The sequence below is a fragment of the Sinocyclocheilus anshuiensis genome, unplaced genomic scaffold, assembly GCF_001515605.1.
Source record: "Sinocyclocheilus anshuiensis isolate Anshui unplaced genomic scaffold, SAMN03320099.WGS_v1.1 scaffold1239, whole genome shotgun sequence".
Classification (NCBI taxonomy): domain Eukaryota; kingdom Metazoa; phylum Chordata; class Actinopteri; order Cypriniformes; family Cyprinidae; genus Sinocyclocheilus; species Sinocyclocheilus anshuiensis.
Window position 1 is genome coordinate 1,408,147 of NW_015540949.1, and position 18,349 is coordinate 1,426,495.

General features: G+C 40.5%; 1 protein-coding gene across 2 annotated transcripts; it reads left to right on the forward strand.

Moving 5' to 3' along the window:
• The first annotated feature begins 1,214 nt into the window (after positions 1 to 1,214).
• LOC107689890 (uncharacterized) lies at positions 1,215 to 18,303 on the forward strand. Of its 2 annotated transcripts, none has more exons than XM_016488068.1 (9): positions 1,215 to 1,586; positions 10,710 to 15,491; positions 15,592 to 15,837; positions 15,951 to 16,036; positions 16,497 to 16,568; positions 16,665 to 16,811; positions 16,971 to 17,102; positions 17,338 to 17,460; positions 17,896 to 18,303. In XM_016488068.1, the coding sequence occupies exons 1-9, from the start codon at positions 1,502 to 1,504 to the stop codon at positions 17,908 to 17,910; spliced, it is 5,688 nt and encodes a 1,895-aa protein (XP_016343554.1). In that variant the 5' UTR covers positions 1,215 to 1,501; the 3' UTR covers positions 17,911 to 18,303. The 2 variants fall into 2 exon arrangements, with proteins under 2 accessions (XP_016343554.1, XP_016343553.1); XM_016488067.1 differs by having other exon boundaries at positions 1,216 to 1,586; positions 15,948 to 16,036; positions 17,896 to 18,302.
• Positions 18,304 to 18,349: the final 46 nt, after the last annotated feature.

Here is an 18,349-nt window from a genome sequence, read left to right on the forward strand (position 1 = left end):
GTGAACTATCCCTTTAAATTCCACCCTACATTTTTTCTTGTTTGGGAATCCGTTTCACTTGGATATACACCACAATAATTGGAACCTCCATTTCATGCCGATGTGGTGACAAATCAGTTCCTCCCTCAAAAAAAGTCTCCATTAGGAGCCCAAGCAATCCTACTGGCTCAAATTGCTTTTAATGGGAACTCTTTTTAATGCCTGTTTACAATTCCTACAAAATCATGATATGATCAATTTTGTTTGAACTATGTTATAATGAACATTGATGTTTGTTTTAGTTAGCTTATCTAGCATAGCATATACCAGATTGTCCTGATAGCTTTATGAATTTGCACTTACCCTACATGTATTTATAACAATCTTTAATGTAATCAAGTATTAAATGTATTTTAGTTATTAAATTAACATATTATTACTAACAGTTTATCATCAAATTAGTTTTATTAAGCACTATATAATAAGCCATTATATTTTAAATTAAAATTATCTGTATGTACTTGATATTACCTGATATCTGATGGAGAGCCAATTTCGGGAGGACCCAAACTATCCCAAAACACCAACTTTAAAGGGGTCATATGATGCGATTTCATTTTTTCCTTTCTCTTTGGAGTGTTACAAGCTCTTGGTGCATAAAGAAGATCTGTAAATTTGCAAAGACTAAAGTCTCAAATCCAAAGAGATATTCTTTATAAAAGTTAAGAGTCAGCCACACCTACCTAAAACGGCTCGTTCTAACACGCCCCCACATATCTACCTCACTATGTGGGAAGATTTGCATAACACCGCCCAAATGTTCACGCAAAGAAAGAAGGCGTTCTTTCTAGCAGCATCATATGACCCCTTTAACAGGTCTCCCAATCGGTTTTGATGGTTTTAGGGGGGTTTTTGACACTAACACCAGCTTAGCCAGGCTGGGAGACCATCTTAAACCAGCTAAAACCAACAACGGTTTTTTTTTCTTCAGCATGGTTATCAGATTAGATTTAATTTTTTCAGTGCACAGCATCTCTATCTTTTTGCCTGCTGTGTTTTCTATTACTATACCCCCAGCCTCCAAGAGATACAGAAATCTGCTGACATCATTGTCCAAGACCCACTTGCCGAAGGGAGAGCAGGAGGGAAGGAGAGAGAGAGAGAGAGAGAGAGAGAGAGAGAGAGAGAGAGAGAGAGAGAGAGGGAGCGAGGTTATGAGGCAGCACAGCAGTGAGGAAGGGAGGGGTGATGAGAGCGACAGAGAGTCCGATTGGGGCGGGCTCTCTCGTAATCAGAGAGAATACTGCAGCTCACGCTCAGATTTCCCATGCTGTTACCGGCTTGGCTCTGCAGCCCCTCTCTCTCTCTCTTTCTCACATGCACGGATGACATAGATGCACACGCAGTGAACACGGATCTGTATCTCTGCACTGAGGAGACAACATCCTTTACTCGTTTTCTCTGTCCTCAGTTTACTGGCTCCTGTTTTTAGGCACTGCGTCAGAGGCTGTGCCACACAGATATGCCCGGTGAGACTGCACATCGGAGTGGCCCCACGCAGGGCCTTCTGGACTCTGGAGACCCACAATCAGAGCTGCCAGGACCAGGTAAGCAAACACACACCACACACCATGCTATGTGAGAGGCATAAGTGGAAGTACACAAAGGATGCTTAGCTCAAAGCATGTGTCTAATATAATTACCTGCTAGGACAGTAAGCCAGAAATCAGGAACACATCCAGCCGCACCCAGAAACATCATCCAGCAGAGTCTTAAAAGAGTATTGTGTGCGTTAAGTGGTTGTAGTACACACACACACACATACACACACTCCTCCTTCCTGCCTGCAATTACAAGAGCATGACACAGCATCACTTTCAGGACCCCAAGTTACAGCATCAGTTGGAATCAAGGCTGTTTAGGACAAGTGCATAGGTGTCCATAACATGCCTGCATGAAATGACATTGATCTGATTTAAGATGTTACTTTAGAATAAGATATAGATACCCATATGACACCCATATGTTATGTACGAAAAATAATAAATAACATTGTCACAAATGACAGAGTATCTATATTTGAACTACATTAAACTGAGCTTGATTAACACAAACAGTTTTTGTCTTGTGCTAATGGTAGGTGGTTAAATTCTGGGCACATGGTTTGTAATGGAGTTGATTGTCTTGATGCAGTGAATGCTTATCAAACTGTCTGCTGGGACGTTTGGGACTCTTAGGCCTATCACCTTTAAATTTGATTAATTAGAAAAAATGCACAATCTGCAAAAAGGCATGGAATTTTCCATTAAGCATACAGGCGCGCGTGTATATGTGTGTGTTTGAACGAGCGGAAAGATTGCCCTAAAAAAGAGAACCCTCATGTGTGACAGTTTTTTGGAACTATCTTTAGATGACTGAACTAATAAGAAGAAAGGAGACCTGGGACATAGTGCTCGTAAAATTTGTAGTCGTCTCAGTCAACTCTGCCTCTAAATCCGATATGTGTTGAATCGGGCGTCACAAAACCCGATGACATGATGGGACAATAATGTTTAGTGGTGATAAGGGTGTGGTATTGAATAGCATTGTGGAATATGATGGCATTTTTTGCATGCCCACCTGGCGATGATGCAGTTTTGAGTATAATTTTTATTGTCAGCATTAAAATATACTTGATATCTCAGAACAGTGCATCAGCTAGAATACATTCCACACCCATTTGTTACAAAAACAAGGGCTTTCCATTTCCAAATGATCTCTTTATTCCCATTTCATTGTTATTGAACTGCTATTGAATATTTAAAGGCACTGTGAAAGTACCAGAGATGTTCTTTAATTGAATAATGTGTTGGCACAGTATGAGAGCTAGATAAACTGAGTGGATGTTGATCTGGTTTGCATGGCCTGCTTCTATTCAGTCTAGGGGTTGACCGATTATCGGCCTGGCCGATTATCGACGCCGATATTAAGCACTTTTATGATTATCGGTATCGGTCATTTACAAAACCGATTTGCCGATAAAATAATTTCATTTTGAAACACGCTATCTGGCTCTGATGCAGCCTGTCGGAACTCACCACTCTGTGGCCTAGAGCAATCTCTGCCCACCGCCCGTCTGATTTGTTGGGAGTCACGAGTCCGACCAATCAGGAAGGCTAAAGGCACTGAAAGTTTTGCACTCTCACACCGAAAGCGCTTGCTAACTGGAGCTGCTTCAGTGATCACGCATCAGTTCAGTTGTCTCTCTAAGGCAGCAGCAGACGTTGCTGAAGTTGCAATAAATCACAATCCACTACACTGAAGTTGCAAAACACCTCAATATTATCTATTTATGGTTTCCACGATAGGGAAAACGCGGACGGAATCGCGGAATCCAGTCATATAAATGGAATGTAGGCCTACTGTATAACACGGAATGTCACGGAATTTGTCAAAGTTTGGATGAATTAATCAAAAGTAGGTCAGCCCTTAAATCGACTCACGCTATGGACTAGTATCTGTAAATATTAAGCCGCAAAAAGACTATTTAAATATGAATCCTGCATGTTCTGCGTGTCTCTGTATATGTGAATGGCACAGACGCGCGGTTTTGTATACTACACACATACTGAAGTGCGTGACGCTCGCGGTGTTTTCAGCATCTGCTGTCTCACAGAATGAGTACATAAATACATGAACAACATCCCCAGAACTACTCTGAGAGTCACTTCATGAGCATTTGACCGTTTCATTTGAGTAAAACTATCATCAGATCATATACATAGGCTACAGAAACTTAAAGGGGTCATAGGATGCTACATGCACTTTTACAAGTTGTTTGAACTGAAATGTGTGTTGGCAGTGTGTGTACACAACCACCCTATAATGATAAAAATCCACCCAGTGGTTTTTTTTAATCTGGTTAAATGTTTTCCCCTTTCTCAAATCGAGCCGATCTCAGATAGTTTCTGAGCCCTCCGGATGTAATAATGAACATAGCAGTCGTCATTTACTCCCGACATCTGAGCCGCTGAACTCGCAGTGGATTACATTGTTTCTGAAGGGAATGCGCCCCGATCTACATAAATGCGTCTATGTTGGCGCGAATCATTCATGATCCAGCCTCATCTACAGAAGTGAGTTTAATGTTTTTTAATGAATCTTTGCAAATCGCCTTTCCTAATAATGTGCTAATTAGCAAGTTTCACAATGAATGCGGCTAAAGTAAACAGTCTCTCTGTGAGCAGCTTGGAAGAGAGGGGCGGGGTCAGCATAGCTCATTAACATTTAAAGGAAAATGCTACTAAAACAGCTTGATCTGAAAAGAGCTGTTTTTGACAGGGTAAAAAAGGTGTTTTTTACACTACCATTGAGAAATTTTAACCAAACTATGTTACAGACTTTTCATTAAGACCCTAAAGAATCTATCAACTTGTGGAAAATGGGCATCCTATGGCCCCTTTAAAAGGTCCTCATGGCAACCTGTCAAAATAAACGCAGTCTGTGCGTTTCTCTTTGCGAGACACGAATAATATATTTTGTGTAGCCTAATGAATTCAAGCACAATATCAAACGGAGAAAAAAATATTTATAATTTTTAATTAATTAGGATTTTAATTAGGCTTTAAAAAATAGGAATGTTAAAATATTTAAGGCACAATTCTTGCATGACAACCTAGCCCATTATCATTTGCTCATGGAAACAATGATGAATAAAATGTTTTATATGTGGTTTAGAGTGGAATAGAGTGTAGGCAGAAACACAAATTGGTGCCTATGCTTACCGTTGTCCTGTTTCCTCTTTTCCTCATCTTTTTTTTCTTCAGGCTGCCTGACAGATTTGTCCTCTTCTTTATGTTTTAACGTGCGTGTTTATGTGTGTGTGCGCGAACTTTTTTCAGTTCATTCCTAAATTGTGCAAGCTCAACTTCCATAGGAATGGATTAAAAACGCTCGGGTCCCGCATTCTGCTCCGCTTCAGATCATGCATTTTCTAATCTACAGGACGAGTAGAGTAGAGCCCTACATTTCAGCCCGTCGGGCCCCGACTTTTTTACGCCCCCTCGGGCCGGGCTTCGGGCCAATTTTCACGTCATAGTTCAGACGCGGGCCGGGCCTCCGGCCTGTTTTAGCCTTCTCCTTATCTTTATATTTTAGACATCCATCAATTAGTGATGAAAAAATTGCCGCGCTGGTGGAAACAACACGAGACCGTGCTACAGCGACTGTCAAGAGCGGCTCTACGGTGTTTAGTGTCCAGCAGCAGCAGCATGTATGGTGCGTGCCGTCAGCGCAGCTGAAGAGTTCTGCGTTCAAATGCACGCAATAGGCTTAAGCTTGCCGCAAAGCATCGGCAAAAGTAATTACCGTAAATGTGTCAGGGGGAAAGAGGAAGGAGATATTTTAATTATTTACTAATAAATAGTGTTTTCTGAGTCGGTGTTGCAAGGATGAAGTTGCCGATCCTGACTTGCCATCTCCTCAGACGCGCCTTTAGAGAGAAGTGCATCTTTACGGATTATGATTATAATGAAAGAGTTTTTGTTTTTGATTTGTTTTATTTCGTTAAGTAGTAATTTAAAGCTTTCTATAGATATATTTATCATGTCTGTGAGGCATGTATTCGCTGAGTTTTGGTTCATTTTTGTGAAGCGCGCCTGTTCAAGACGAGACGGCAGAAAGCGCATAATGTTTGTTTTCTTTATTTTATAAAAGCACAACGTTTTGTTGATACTGTGAGTGCACACAAATAAAAGTAGACCCTTTACAGTTACGAATGATGTATTACTCTTACCTTTATGAGCAAAAATGACGGCGTATTCACTGAAAAAAATGCAAGTGATCGTGCTGGCGCCTTCAGCTTCCACTCCGCACAAAATATTGGATATAGCGCACATTTATCTAGGTTTAACGTTTAAACATTGTTATAAGAAGGGGGAAAAAAGACGGGCTCTGGTCGGACTCGGGCCGGTAATTCTGATAAGCTGTCGGGACACGGCCGGGCTAGGGCCTATATTTGAGGCCCGTGCAGGACTCTAGCCTGAACATCTTCAAGTGAGTGTCGGGGCAAACCGAAAGTTGAAGTCGAAAGTCCAGCACGCTCCTACACTGAAAAAAATAACTATTAAGATTTACTTAAAAAAATTTTGGTAACAAATTGCACGAACACATTTTAAGTACATTTTACTGTTCTATTATCAAGTACAACTTACTAGTATAAGCTGTTTTGGGAGAAGGAGAAAAAAAAGACGGGCTCGGGCCGGTAATTCTGTTAAGCTGTCGGACATGGGCCGGGCTAGGGTCTGATCATCTCCGACCAGGGCTGGGCTAGGGCCTAAATGTGAGGCCCGTGCAGGGCTCTAGTATGGAGAGATGTCGCTGCATGTTATAGCTATTAACATTAACATTCCTGTTGGTTTAAATGGTCGGCATTGCGGTACCCCATGCATTTGCCTGCCTTGCCTGCCCCATTACTATGCCTCTGCCTACTACTACTACTACTACTACTACTACTACTACTACAATTATTATAACTTTTGTTTAAAATAATAATCACACAATACACTATTTCTTCCATGTTTTAATTTTAATAGTAAACCCCTTTGTTTGCCAAAAATAGTTTAACTCTCATTTGATTAAAATATCAATTAAATTAATGTTTTATGCCTTCATTTGCACTGCACTGTAAATTAAAACTAATGGAAATTACTGTCACATAGGCCAATATTAAGATACTGTCACATAGGCTAAGATTAGGATGACAAAAATTGAGACATTTCAATAGGCTTTTGAACCAAGTTTGCCTAAAATAGGCTATTACCAAGATTAAGATACTGTCACGTAGGCTAAGATTAGGATGACAAAAACTGAGACATTTCAATAGTCTTTTGAACCAAGTTTGCATAAAATAGGCTATTAGTGTTATAGTTTAATTAAAATAGTTGCGGTCTTCTTAAAGGGGTCATAGGATGCCCATTTTCCACAATTTGATATGATTCTTTAGGGACAGAGAGACCGTTTACTTGAGCAGCATTAATCTTGAAACTTGCTAATTAGCACATTATTAGGAAAGGCGATTTGCAAAGATTCATTACATAACCTTATACTCACTTCTTCTGCTCTCGATTTGAGAAAGGGGTAAAGATTTGAACACTGGGTGGATTTTTATCATTATAGGGTGGTTGTGTACACACACTGCCAACACACATTTCAGTTCAAACAACTTGTAAAAGTGCATGTAGCATCCTATGACCCCTTTAACAACTTCTACAATGGAGCTATGAAGACAATTAAATTATTTACACTTATTATATACATTGTGCTTTTTTTAAGTTAATCAATTGATGTGCATTAGATGATTAATTGAACAGTCACCTCTTGTAGGTTATGATTTAGTCATCAGTAAAGAATCAGTGAAGAATTATGAGAGGTTATGCTATTACACATACATTTCTAACATGTAAATTATTGAAGCCAAATACTTACATTTCCCCAAGCTGTTTAGCTGTAGTACAGTATTCATAGGCTTAATCATGAAGCATACAGTGGCCCCACTTTTAACTCTCTCTTTATATTACCTTATTGTAGATGGATGCATGGAAGAAGACAAGAGTAAGAAGTACAACCAACACCAGTGAAGGCAGTTTTTGAGATTAATTTTAATTTGTACACCAAACATAGATATCGGTTCAAAATATCGGTTATCGGTCTACTTGGTCTGTAATAATCGGCATCGGCCCTGAAAAACACACATCGGTCGACCCCTAATTCAGTCCCTCTCAATTACATCACACACACACAAACCAAGGAATCAGAAGGTCAGACATTAGATGATCAGACAATTGGGGTTAATTTGTCTGTGCTGAAGGCTCTGTAAAGCATGTGTATTAACAAGGCCAGTTCCATACATAACCGACTGTGACTTTCTCAGAATAAAATCTATGAAACATGAAAGTTTTTAGCTATGAAAGTATTATCAAAGCTTTATTTGTTGACAAGTATCATATTGCAGCTGACACAAGAGACCTACCATTGGGGAATGTATTGGTAAGATAACAGGGATGTTTCATCATTTAGATTCACTTGTCTCTAGGGACAAAGCATTGTTCAGTCATCCACTGCTTCAGAAAGTCTCATTAGCATTTGTTTTAAATCGAAACAATGCATATCTTTCTTCACCATAATAATTATGTTAATTATTTTAACAGAATTTGATGTTTGACGTCTGTTGAAATCAATGGAAAAGGAAAGATTTTATAAAATGCCCATCTTGCATCAGATATTCCTCTGGACTTGCTGAATTACGCAAGTATGTAAGAATATGGCATTTGAAATGGCATTCGGAATGGTGATGATGCCTATTCACTTTCATTATTCCAGTTCATGTTTAACAGTAAAATCACAGGTTTTAGATTTTGGATCCAAAGAGCTGCTCATGGCAAACAGCAGGGGTCTGAGAGCGAAGGGCAATCAAGAAAGAGGTCAGACACGCATACACAAACATAAGTCCATCTGCTGTTTTATTTGAGGAGGTGCCTCGAGCAGGTATAACTTGCACACACACGTACAAACAAAAAACACACTTCTGCCTTTCCCTCTAGTGATCTTGCACTGCAAATGACGTTTTGAGGCAACAAAGGCCCCTCTCACTTGTGAACACTCACTCACACACACACACACACACACACACAGTGATTGCTTTGCATACAGCTCCAAAACAGTGCTGCCTTGTGCAGGAAACAGAAGGCATGACGTTATCTTTTTGAATCATGACTAAGTAGAACAATTAGCCTATAGTCTCTCTCTCTCTCTCACACACACAAACACACACACAAATACTGTCAAGTATGCACACACACGCACAATTTAGCTCGAATGGTTTGGGTGATGTGCTCACACAATGATACAAACTATTATGGCACAATAAGATGGATCTGCCCTCTATTGACGTTTTTAGGACACAGAAGGAGAGACAAGTGGGAGGGAATAAGATTGTGATACAGAGAAGGATATTGAGAGAGAGTGATATATATGATGAGAAGGGCAAAGAAGACAGTGGACAAAATGAGAAAGGAAAAACTCAGCGAGGCAAACATCAATTTAAAGGAGTGTATATAAAGACAAGAAGTGTGCGTGTGTGTGCGCGTGCTTGCGTGTGTGTGTGTGTGTGTACACAAGCAAGCCTACATTACTTCAAGTTATTGAGAACTGCAACTTTGCCTTTTAGTGTTGCTGATGTTGTCAAGTGCTCAGGTTAATCTGCTTGCATGCCTTCTTGCAAGTCTTTGATGTTGCAAGGACAAACTTAGAAAATCTTTATGTCCCAGCAACACGGTGGTGTATTTTCAAAAATCACATTTTTCAAAACCATTATGTGCGCAGTGTTATATGTGAAACACATTGTTAAGCAGAAAAGCTGCAAAAGATACAACATGTTAATGGTGATGTAGCAGTGTGAAACTGAGTCAACAAGAAGAGATTGTGATGATAATTCACATCGAGTCTATTGGAAGGTTATTGTGATCCTGGGAAAAACAAGGAGACTGATGTGAGAAGGGGGAAATAATCTAATAACTCCACTTTGCCACAGACTAACCCGTCAGATAATGAGTGCAGTGGGTGAAGAGCTGACAGGAACTACTCTGTGCTAATCACGTTAGAAAAATTCAACACATTTAAATGCACTGAATGTCATGTAAATGTCATGCATCTGTTGAGTGTAATGAGGTACATGACTGGCACTGCCTGTATCATAACTGCTATGACAGCTGACATTTCCATGCTCTTCAACAATGAAGTGTTAGGTTAGGTATTTAAAATAAACAATTTCCCTAATTCAGTTATCTGAGTACATGTACCCACACAAACACTTGTCTAACTTTTCCATCCTTTTCATGTAAATACATTGTGTGTTCATATGGTGTTAGAAATCCAGAGAGGAAAAAGAGATTTCTGCTGACTGCTGCTTATTTTGCTCTGTTTAAAATCCATGCTGTCACTCTGAGTTTGCCGTGCAGGCAAAAAAGAGCCCTGTTTCTCAAAGACGTCCAATTACTCCCTGGGCATTAAAATGCTCCCCATGGGGCTGACCATTCAGGCCTCATCACACCCCCACCAAAAACCCTCACTCCTCCTGAAGACAAGTACAATAGTTTAATCGTGATATCTTCAAGTTTGATCAGGACTTGTAGAAATTTATTGAATACTTGTGAAAGTTTATGTAGAAACACTCGTACCAAATGGCTATGGTATTAGAACTTGCATAAGTATGTTTTGGCATGTAATGTTATCCCACCCTATATATTACACTACTTTTGGATAGTGCTGCTAGTTGTCATATCCTGTGAAATTAAATTCATTTGTTTTGCTGGATTTATTGCATACAGTTCATTTTAAAACACTTAAAATGAATCTGCAGTTCAGATGACCTTTTGCAATGCTGTATTGAATATTTCATACAGTGACATTTAAGTGGCAATACTATTCATGTTTGGGGCTAGACAGATGGATAAAAAGAGATCAGCTGGCTGTTTGAAGTTTGATGTCATTTCAGAATTCTTTTTCAAAAAGGATTTTTATATTATACTATATTGTCAGGATGTTAATGATTTCTGTAAAAAAAAAAAACAGTATAAAGATTTTCTTTGCCAAAGAAATTTTCATGCAGAAATGTGTAACCTCAATACTAAATCTATACATTTTTTTTATATATGAGACAAAATATAATCATTCTTTTTCTTTTAATCTTTTAGCTCTGTCTGGTCAAACATCCAGCTCTTCAGCCTCAACTCCAACAGACAGTGTCTCCAGTCCTTCTCCCAGCAGCCCTCCAAAACTCTCCCCACTATGTACTCCTTTTGGACCCCGCCTGGTAATGGCCAAACCAACCACTTTTCCTCGCCCACAGCCTGAGGGTGCAAGTTTTGAATTAGAAGGGTATTCTGGAAATATCGGCCGACCAACAGGGCGGTTTGGTAGAGGAGCCTGCAGACGAGGTCCTATGAAAATGGAACGGATCAAAGTCCTAACTGGATCAGAAATAGAAAGTGACTTTCAAGAGCCAGAGACCATGGACTCAAGGGTGGTAATGGGGCAAGAGGCATTGCTGAGAAACATGGAGACACAAAGTGGAGTGCTGCTAGGAAGGCAGATAGGTCAAGAAACACCTAGTTCAGGACACCAGCCCTCAGAGCCTTCCATGAAATGTCATATTGGGCTAGATGAAAACGCAAAACTAGACACTGGTCAGGTGAGTTCTACTGTAGATCAGGCTAAGAGTTTGACTTCAGTTCCAGAACAAGAGAAATGCATAGGTCAGATACTTGAATGTCAAATCCTAGAGTCCAAAGTGAGAGATGCTGAATTGACAGACAGCAGTACTCTTTTCCCAGACAATGAGGGAGAGCCACTGTCTTTATCTCAGGGTGAAGTGCCTTCCTTGTCATTTTCCGAGCCTCCCTATGTTGTTGACCCACAACGTATTGGTGTCCTTCCAGGACTGGATCCTGATCGCTACTATACAGCCCCTTCCACCCCCATTAAGATGGCTTACTGCTCACATCTCAAGCAACAATGGCGCCCAGGGAGCCCAAGCCAAAGTCCAGGTTCCCCAACTGATGAGTCTGATCTGTGCTCCCCTCCTACCTCTCCCTCTGGTTCCTACATGACTGCTGAGGGAGGCAGCTGGACTTCATACACCTCCAGCACCTCCCACTCATGCTCTCCAAACTTAACAGCTGAGGCAGAGTTGCAAGAAGCTCCTGCTTGCTATGTGGGGTCCCTCTCAGAGATTGGCGACGAGCTTGGAGATGATCGAACTGGTAACGAGAGGGATGCTTGTCTGGGTAAACCTGATTTGCCAGAGTTGCTGGAAGATGTGGCCTGTGAAGTGGATATACTAACAAGGGACACCTGTAGTCCTCATTGGGTGACAGAACATGATTCCACACAAGAGAGCAGCATCATCATGCGAAGAACAGACTGCCAGGAGGACACAGTGGTGTCTGTGGGCTCTCTGAGGCCTAGCGATTTCCAGAGAGCCCCTGATGCAACTCAGGCTTTTAGTGATCCACATCAAAGTCTTGAAATGGATTTCAATGCCTGTTTCTCAGAGCCATCGGTGAGCCTGGATCGCTCCCTAACACCAGACAATAATGCAGCTGCAGCACTGGATACAGAGAGTAAAACCCCTGTCTCCCACTGTCCAGATACTGTAGACATAAAAAGTAATAGCAGTAATAGTTTATATCTCGAGATAGGTTCCTCTGCTCCTCTGTTCCATGGCTATTCTAGAGAGGATGGGCTTGAGAGTGATGCAATGATTCCTGCTTCTATGTTGCCATTCCATGGAAGCCTGATAATCCAGGCAGATTCCATGGATATAACCCTGTTCCCCACTGATGATGAGCAGGGGAATGATGTGGATGCATATGCTGCTGGAGAGGAGGAAGCCGATGTAGATGAGTATGATGATGAGGATGATGAAGAGGAGTGTGATGATGAAGATGTGGATAATGACAAGGCAGAGCAACAAGAGGCAGCTTGGAGGGTTGGAAGGGAAGTGGAAGGCCCAAATGAAGATGACACCTCTGCATCTTTCCTAAATTCCCTTTCAGAGAACTCCATAAACGACGGTGTAGATGAGTCCTTTGCTTATCAGGATGAAACTGAGGACTCAATTAATTCTACGTCTTATAACGGGGATGAAGATGACCATCTGTACTGCACAGAGAAGCATGCTGAACTCTCCCAACAGTTCCCTGGGCCAGATGAACCTGTGCAGTCAGTAAGCCATGCTAAACCTGAATCTTCTGGCAGTGAAAGTGAAATTGAGATATCCTCCAGATCATCTGAGCTTCTACGTGTAGAACTGCAAGGGAATCTGGCAGACTGCAGTGTTCATGGTGAAAGTGTAATCGCACAACAAATTTCAGAAACAAAGTTGCTGAAGGGTGAGCTTTCAAAAGAATCAACTGCAGAGATCAAAACAACTGATGAGGAAGGCAAACAGAGTACAGATCCGTCAACAGTCACGGTAACTTCAGAGAAAGGACAGCAGATTGCCACAGATGATCCAACATTATCTGTTGATCGAGACAAAGTAGAACAAAATAATAGTTCCATTGATTCCTGCGTGGCAGGTGTTACAGCTGCTGACATCGAGACTAACGTAGATGATAGCCAGGAATTGGATCAGAAAAATGGAAATAGTATGGAGTTGGACACATCATTGCAGTTAGCAGAAACTGCAACCAATGACCTAAATAAAGGAGTCCCCCAACTAACATACCTGGATGACTGCAGCCCCACAAACATTCCAGTTTGTGCCTATCCTGAACTATGTGAGGTGCCAGATAACTTAACATCAACAGATGTTTTACCATTTGAACGTTCCATGAATCAAGATAATCTGACAGAGAATCAACCTGGCAATGATGATGTAAACCATAGCTCTCAAAATATGTCCTGCTCCACATACAGCAGACTTGTCATTTCACCAAAGAAAGAGAACTCTGAGAGCAGTATGACAGAAAGGGAACTTTACCCTGACAGTTGGACACCAAGGGATCCCTTGTCTTTAGGTGAACGCTGTGACTTTGAGGCTGAAAATCTGCTCATGTGTGAGATAGCTAGATCAGTGCACAGTAAAGGTTTGCCAGTCGCTCATAACATTGCCACTGGAGAAGACAACATGGGTGATGATGAGGACAACAACCGATATTGTGACCTCCAAGAGAAAATGGCAGACATTGATGTTGGTGTGGTTGAGTCAAACATTGCCAGCTGGAGATCGATTCAAGATCTTTCAGAGGCAGGAGGGGGTGAGGATGATGCAAATAACCTTCAAAATCCAGAGAGCAATCCGATTATACATTGCAGTTCTGATAAGGGTCTGCTGCCATCGTGGAATGATCCAGAAAAAACTTGCACGCCCTTAATCCTGAGTGCTCCATCAGACCTTACATTGAATATGCTTTCAGATGATGGGAAAGATGGGAAAGATCAAACTCCAAATACAGACTTCAACATTCCAGAGGATTTATCTTCAGACACATTAAAGAAGGAAAGTGATGAAATAACTTCTGAACAGTCTCAGGATCTGGAATCTTGTCAAGAACCTGATAATGTCACATTAACAGCAACCATCTCCCTAGAACACACTGATCTTTGTGAATCTTCTACAAAAACAGTCATTTCTAACCAATTAGATAATCTTGGTCCAGTTTTAAATCAGGGGCATTCAAATTCTCAACAGATTACCTTTAGAAACACTGACTCTGTCTCGGAAAACAAGCTCACATTCAACTTGCAAGGAGGATCGTTTGGCACCTTCACATTCAGAAAGAAACCAACTGATATAAAGATTGTGACCTCCTCAGAATTAACAATTCTCCAACAGATTTCTGTCTCACATAAAGAGACAAATTCCTATGATGGGTCTTCAAATGAGGTTGTGGGGGAGAAAGTAATTCAGTTAAGAGCACACATCAAAAATGAAACCGTAACTGATGAAGCTAAAACCACTGACAGACAACTTCTTGAACAAGAGACTACAACTGACGCTCAGGATCAGGAGATAGATAAATCAGACTCCCGTGAGAAGGGAAACAAGGGACTGAAAACATGTCAAAAGAGAGAAGAACAAGATTTTACAGAGAATGTTTCATTTCTGGAGCAGAACAAAAATCTTGATGATGATTCACATAAATCAGGTCTTTCTCAAGCTGACAGTGATGAGGCAACACCAAAAACAGCACAGATTGCTAATTCAGGTCATGGCACAAAACCAAAGGTAATTGATGTCCTTAAAACCAGCATTGCAGATTTAGCTTCAATGGACAATGAAAAGATCCAGTGCCAAGGAAAGGAAATGGAGAATACAGGTAATCAAGCGCCAAGTTTTGATAGATTTTCAATGAGAGAGGAATTTGGTGAAACTCAGCAGAAAGAGGATGTCTCTATAACGGAGAACACTGAACTTGATCAAACACCAGAACAATCAATTTTTCACCCCCCTGACCTTAGCTATATTGATCCAAAAGAGTCTGTTCATACCGAGTCAGTGGTTGTATCTCAGACAACAGACCTTACAAGGCCAGATGGGCAGAAAGAACTTCCAGACAGTTCTTTGAGCAGAGTAAGTTTGACAGAAAGCACAAGAGACATCAATGACAATCACATAGGGGGCAGTTCATCCCTCAGGGTGGACAGCTCAGAACAAGACAGGGTCTCTCCAACATGTTCATCCACAGTTGTCCAGGAGGAAGATCTCTCTAATCCCGTTCAGGAGTCACAGCCCATTCATGACATCTCCCAAACATCTGCTGCCTTCTCACATACAGCTCCAGACAACAAACCCAACCAACCTGACTATCAAAGTCCCTTCCGGACTCCTGGAATAACCAGTTTGGAATCAGCAGCATGGGAAACAGAGGAACAAACACCAACTTTGGTTCGTATTCAAGACACGTGTGATCATGAAAGTGAGAGAACAGTCATGACAGCAAAACCATGCAGACATGAGAACCCTCCAGGTAAACTTTTGTTTGTTTCCTTAGTTGTTGAGTTTGTTTCATCCTAGGAATCATTAGTATTTAATTGTAGACATGTCATGTGTTTTTTTTTCTTGAGTAGTATGCAAGGGACACCGAACAGAACAGTCCCAGTCCACAACATCCACTGGACAAAAAGACAGTAACCATGCCCAAAGAACACTGAATCAGTCAGATGAAAGAGATATGCTCCCCTGCTTCAGTCCAAGACCAGACTCCCTCATAAAAACAAAGCAAGCTGAGCGACAGAGCATAGAGCAAGACGTGTACCCAATTAGCTACAGATCAAAAGGCCCAGAGGACTTGGATCTCCCCTTCAAAAACAATAGTATGTTCATCATCTGTTTTAGCCATAAGGCATCAGCATCTTTCTCAAGTACCTTCTTTATAGTCTCTAGCAAAGCAATTTTAGTGTTTATTTGTTTTTCTTTCCTTTAGTAGGTTCAGGTAATGAAACAGACAGTGATGGCTCAGTACCTGAGCTAGAGGAACCTAGTGGGACATTGCTGAGACCCTCAAATCCACAGGTGGGCTGTAGATTCATGAGTAATCTTGAGTGAATTGAATAAAACTCAAAATTACATGTCAAACTATACCAGTTGCGTATCTTACCATTAACTACTAGTCGGCATAGCAGTAGTGCATGTTAACATACTAATGCTACTTTGTTTATAAAGTAACCTCTGTCGTGTAAAGTGTGAGTAAAGCAACATGCACATAACATAACACTAAATGCTTTTTTTTATCTTGATTTAAAAAAATAACACAAGTGGAACTGGACAGCTAGTATAAATGTTAAAATTAAGTAAACTGAACAAGCAGCAATTAGTTACTTGAGTGCAGCAGAGCAATTAGTTACTTGAGTGCATACATCATTGCTAAAAAAAATTTTATTTTTGCACTTTTGAGTCTAGTTGAGTCTATTGTATGAACAATGTTAGGTCCTACTATGCTCTCTTTATCCTTCATATCTTCTTTTTTTCATAGCTCTCACACTCTCCTGCTGATGAGTCAGTGAGCAGAGCCAAACAGAGTCGAAGTGAGAAAAAAGCACGAAAGGTAGGACTGCAAATGCAGTTTCATGCCGTTTTAAGACTCACTGTATTGTGAGTCCCTGACCTACTGTCTCTTCCTCCATGTGGTTATCATTACAAGGCGATGTCAAAGCTCGGGCTGAAACAGATCCACGGAGTGACACGCATTACCATTCGGAAGTCCAAGAATATTCTCTTTGTTATTACACGTCCAGATGTGTTCAAAAGCCCTGCCTCGGATATTTACATAGTCTTTGGAGAGGCCAAGGTTAGTATTTTCCCATCATTTTGTTTCTTACTGCATATGCAAGGATACCTTCCAAAAATCTGGCTACAGTGGCACAGATTTCCAATTGCAAGATGAATATTTAAATATTTATATCTGTTCATTGATCTTCATCTGTGCTTTCTGTCCGTCTCTTCTCAGATTGAAGACCTGTCACAACAGGTACACAAGGCAGCGGCAGAGAAATTTAAGGTTCCTCTTGACCCCTCACCTCTGCCGACAGAAATCACACCAAGCCTGACAATAAAAGAAGAGAGCGAGGAAGAAGAGGAGGTATAAATCTTTCATTTCCTCCATTTAAAGGATAGTTGACCTAAAAAATAAACATTCTGTCATCATTTACTCAGCTTCATCTCGTTCCAAACCTTTGTCTTTCTTTTTTCTGTGATGAAATAATGTCAGTAAATAATGACACCATTTTTGGATGGCCTTTTCCTTTTAGAAATATGTTTGAATTAATAAAGCAGCTAAATTAAGATGAACCATATTCTCTTTGTCTGTTTGTAAGCTGGATGAGGGTGGGCTGGAGCAGAGAGATATTGAGTTGGTAATGGCACAGGCCAACGTGTCTCGAGCTAAAGCAGTCCGTGCACTGCGCCACAACAAGAATGACATCGTCAATGCCATTATGGTGAGTGATTGCTTTTATATTAGCCATTCAGCATTTGTACATTCAGTGTAATGACTAATTTGACACTATATTCCCTCTAATTCAAAATCCTATAAAAACGGGACTATAATAGTCTAGTAGAGGACTCTATACAAAATAGTGTATATTGGACCTCACATAGACATTTTATTGTTCTTAAATTAAGTAAACAAACTAACCCAAACCCTATTTTTTGGCATTTTTAACTGTGAAAACAATTTAGTCCCTTTATTAGGCTTTTTTTTTTATTATAAGTGATTGCTGTTAAAACAAGTTTTGTTGTTTTGTTTTTGAGGTGTTACGATGTTTGTGAGGGCATTTTCAGTCATTTAGTTCCTGTAAACACAGCGATGGCTCACAAATATAAGCAAACCCTTTGATTGCTATTTATATTTCATCTTTTGTGTCTATTCTCAGGAGCTGACCATGTAAAAGAGGAAAAGACTTCTTCCCCGCCCCTTGCGTGTTTTCTTCCCTAAGTAATGCTGCTATATTGCGCCGCCCAAACTCCTGCTGAAATAAATCCGTTACAACCAGAGCTGTTCGTTTCCCAACATTATCTACGAATCATATAAATGCACCTTACAAACAAAAATTTGTCGTTATACATTTTGAACAAATTTTAATATTGCCTTAATGGCTCAGATGGTAGATCAGAGGATTGTAGAAATAAATGCTCATGTCCTCAAAGCTGATGGCTTGAATCTGACCTGAAGTTGTTTTTTTTTTGTTTTACTGTCCCCTGGGGTATATGTATCTTATCTTGCAAGCATAAATAGTTCACATGGCACTAAAATTCCACTTAAATTTATTATAGAAGCCTGTTTTTAGCATGTTTTAAAGTTGTAATTGTTTGCGCAAATTACATGGA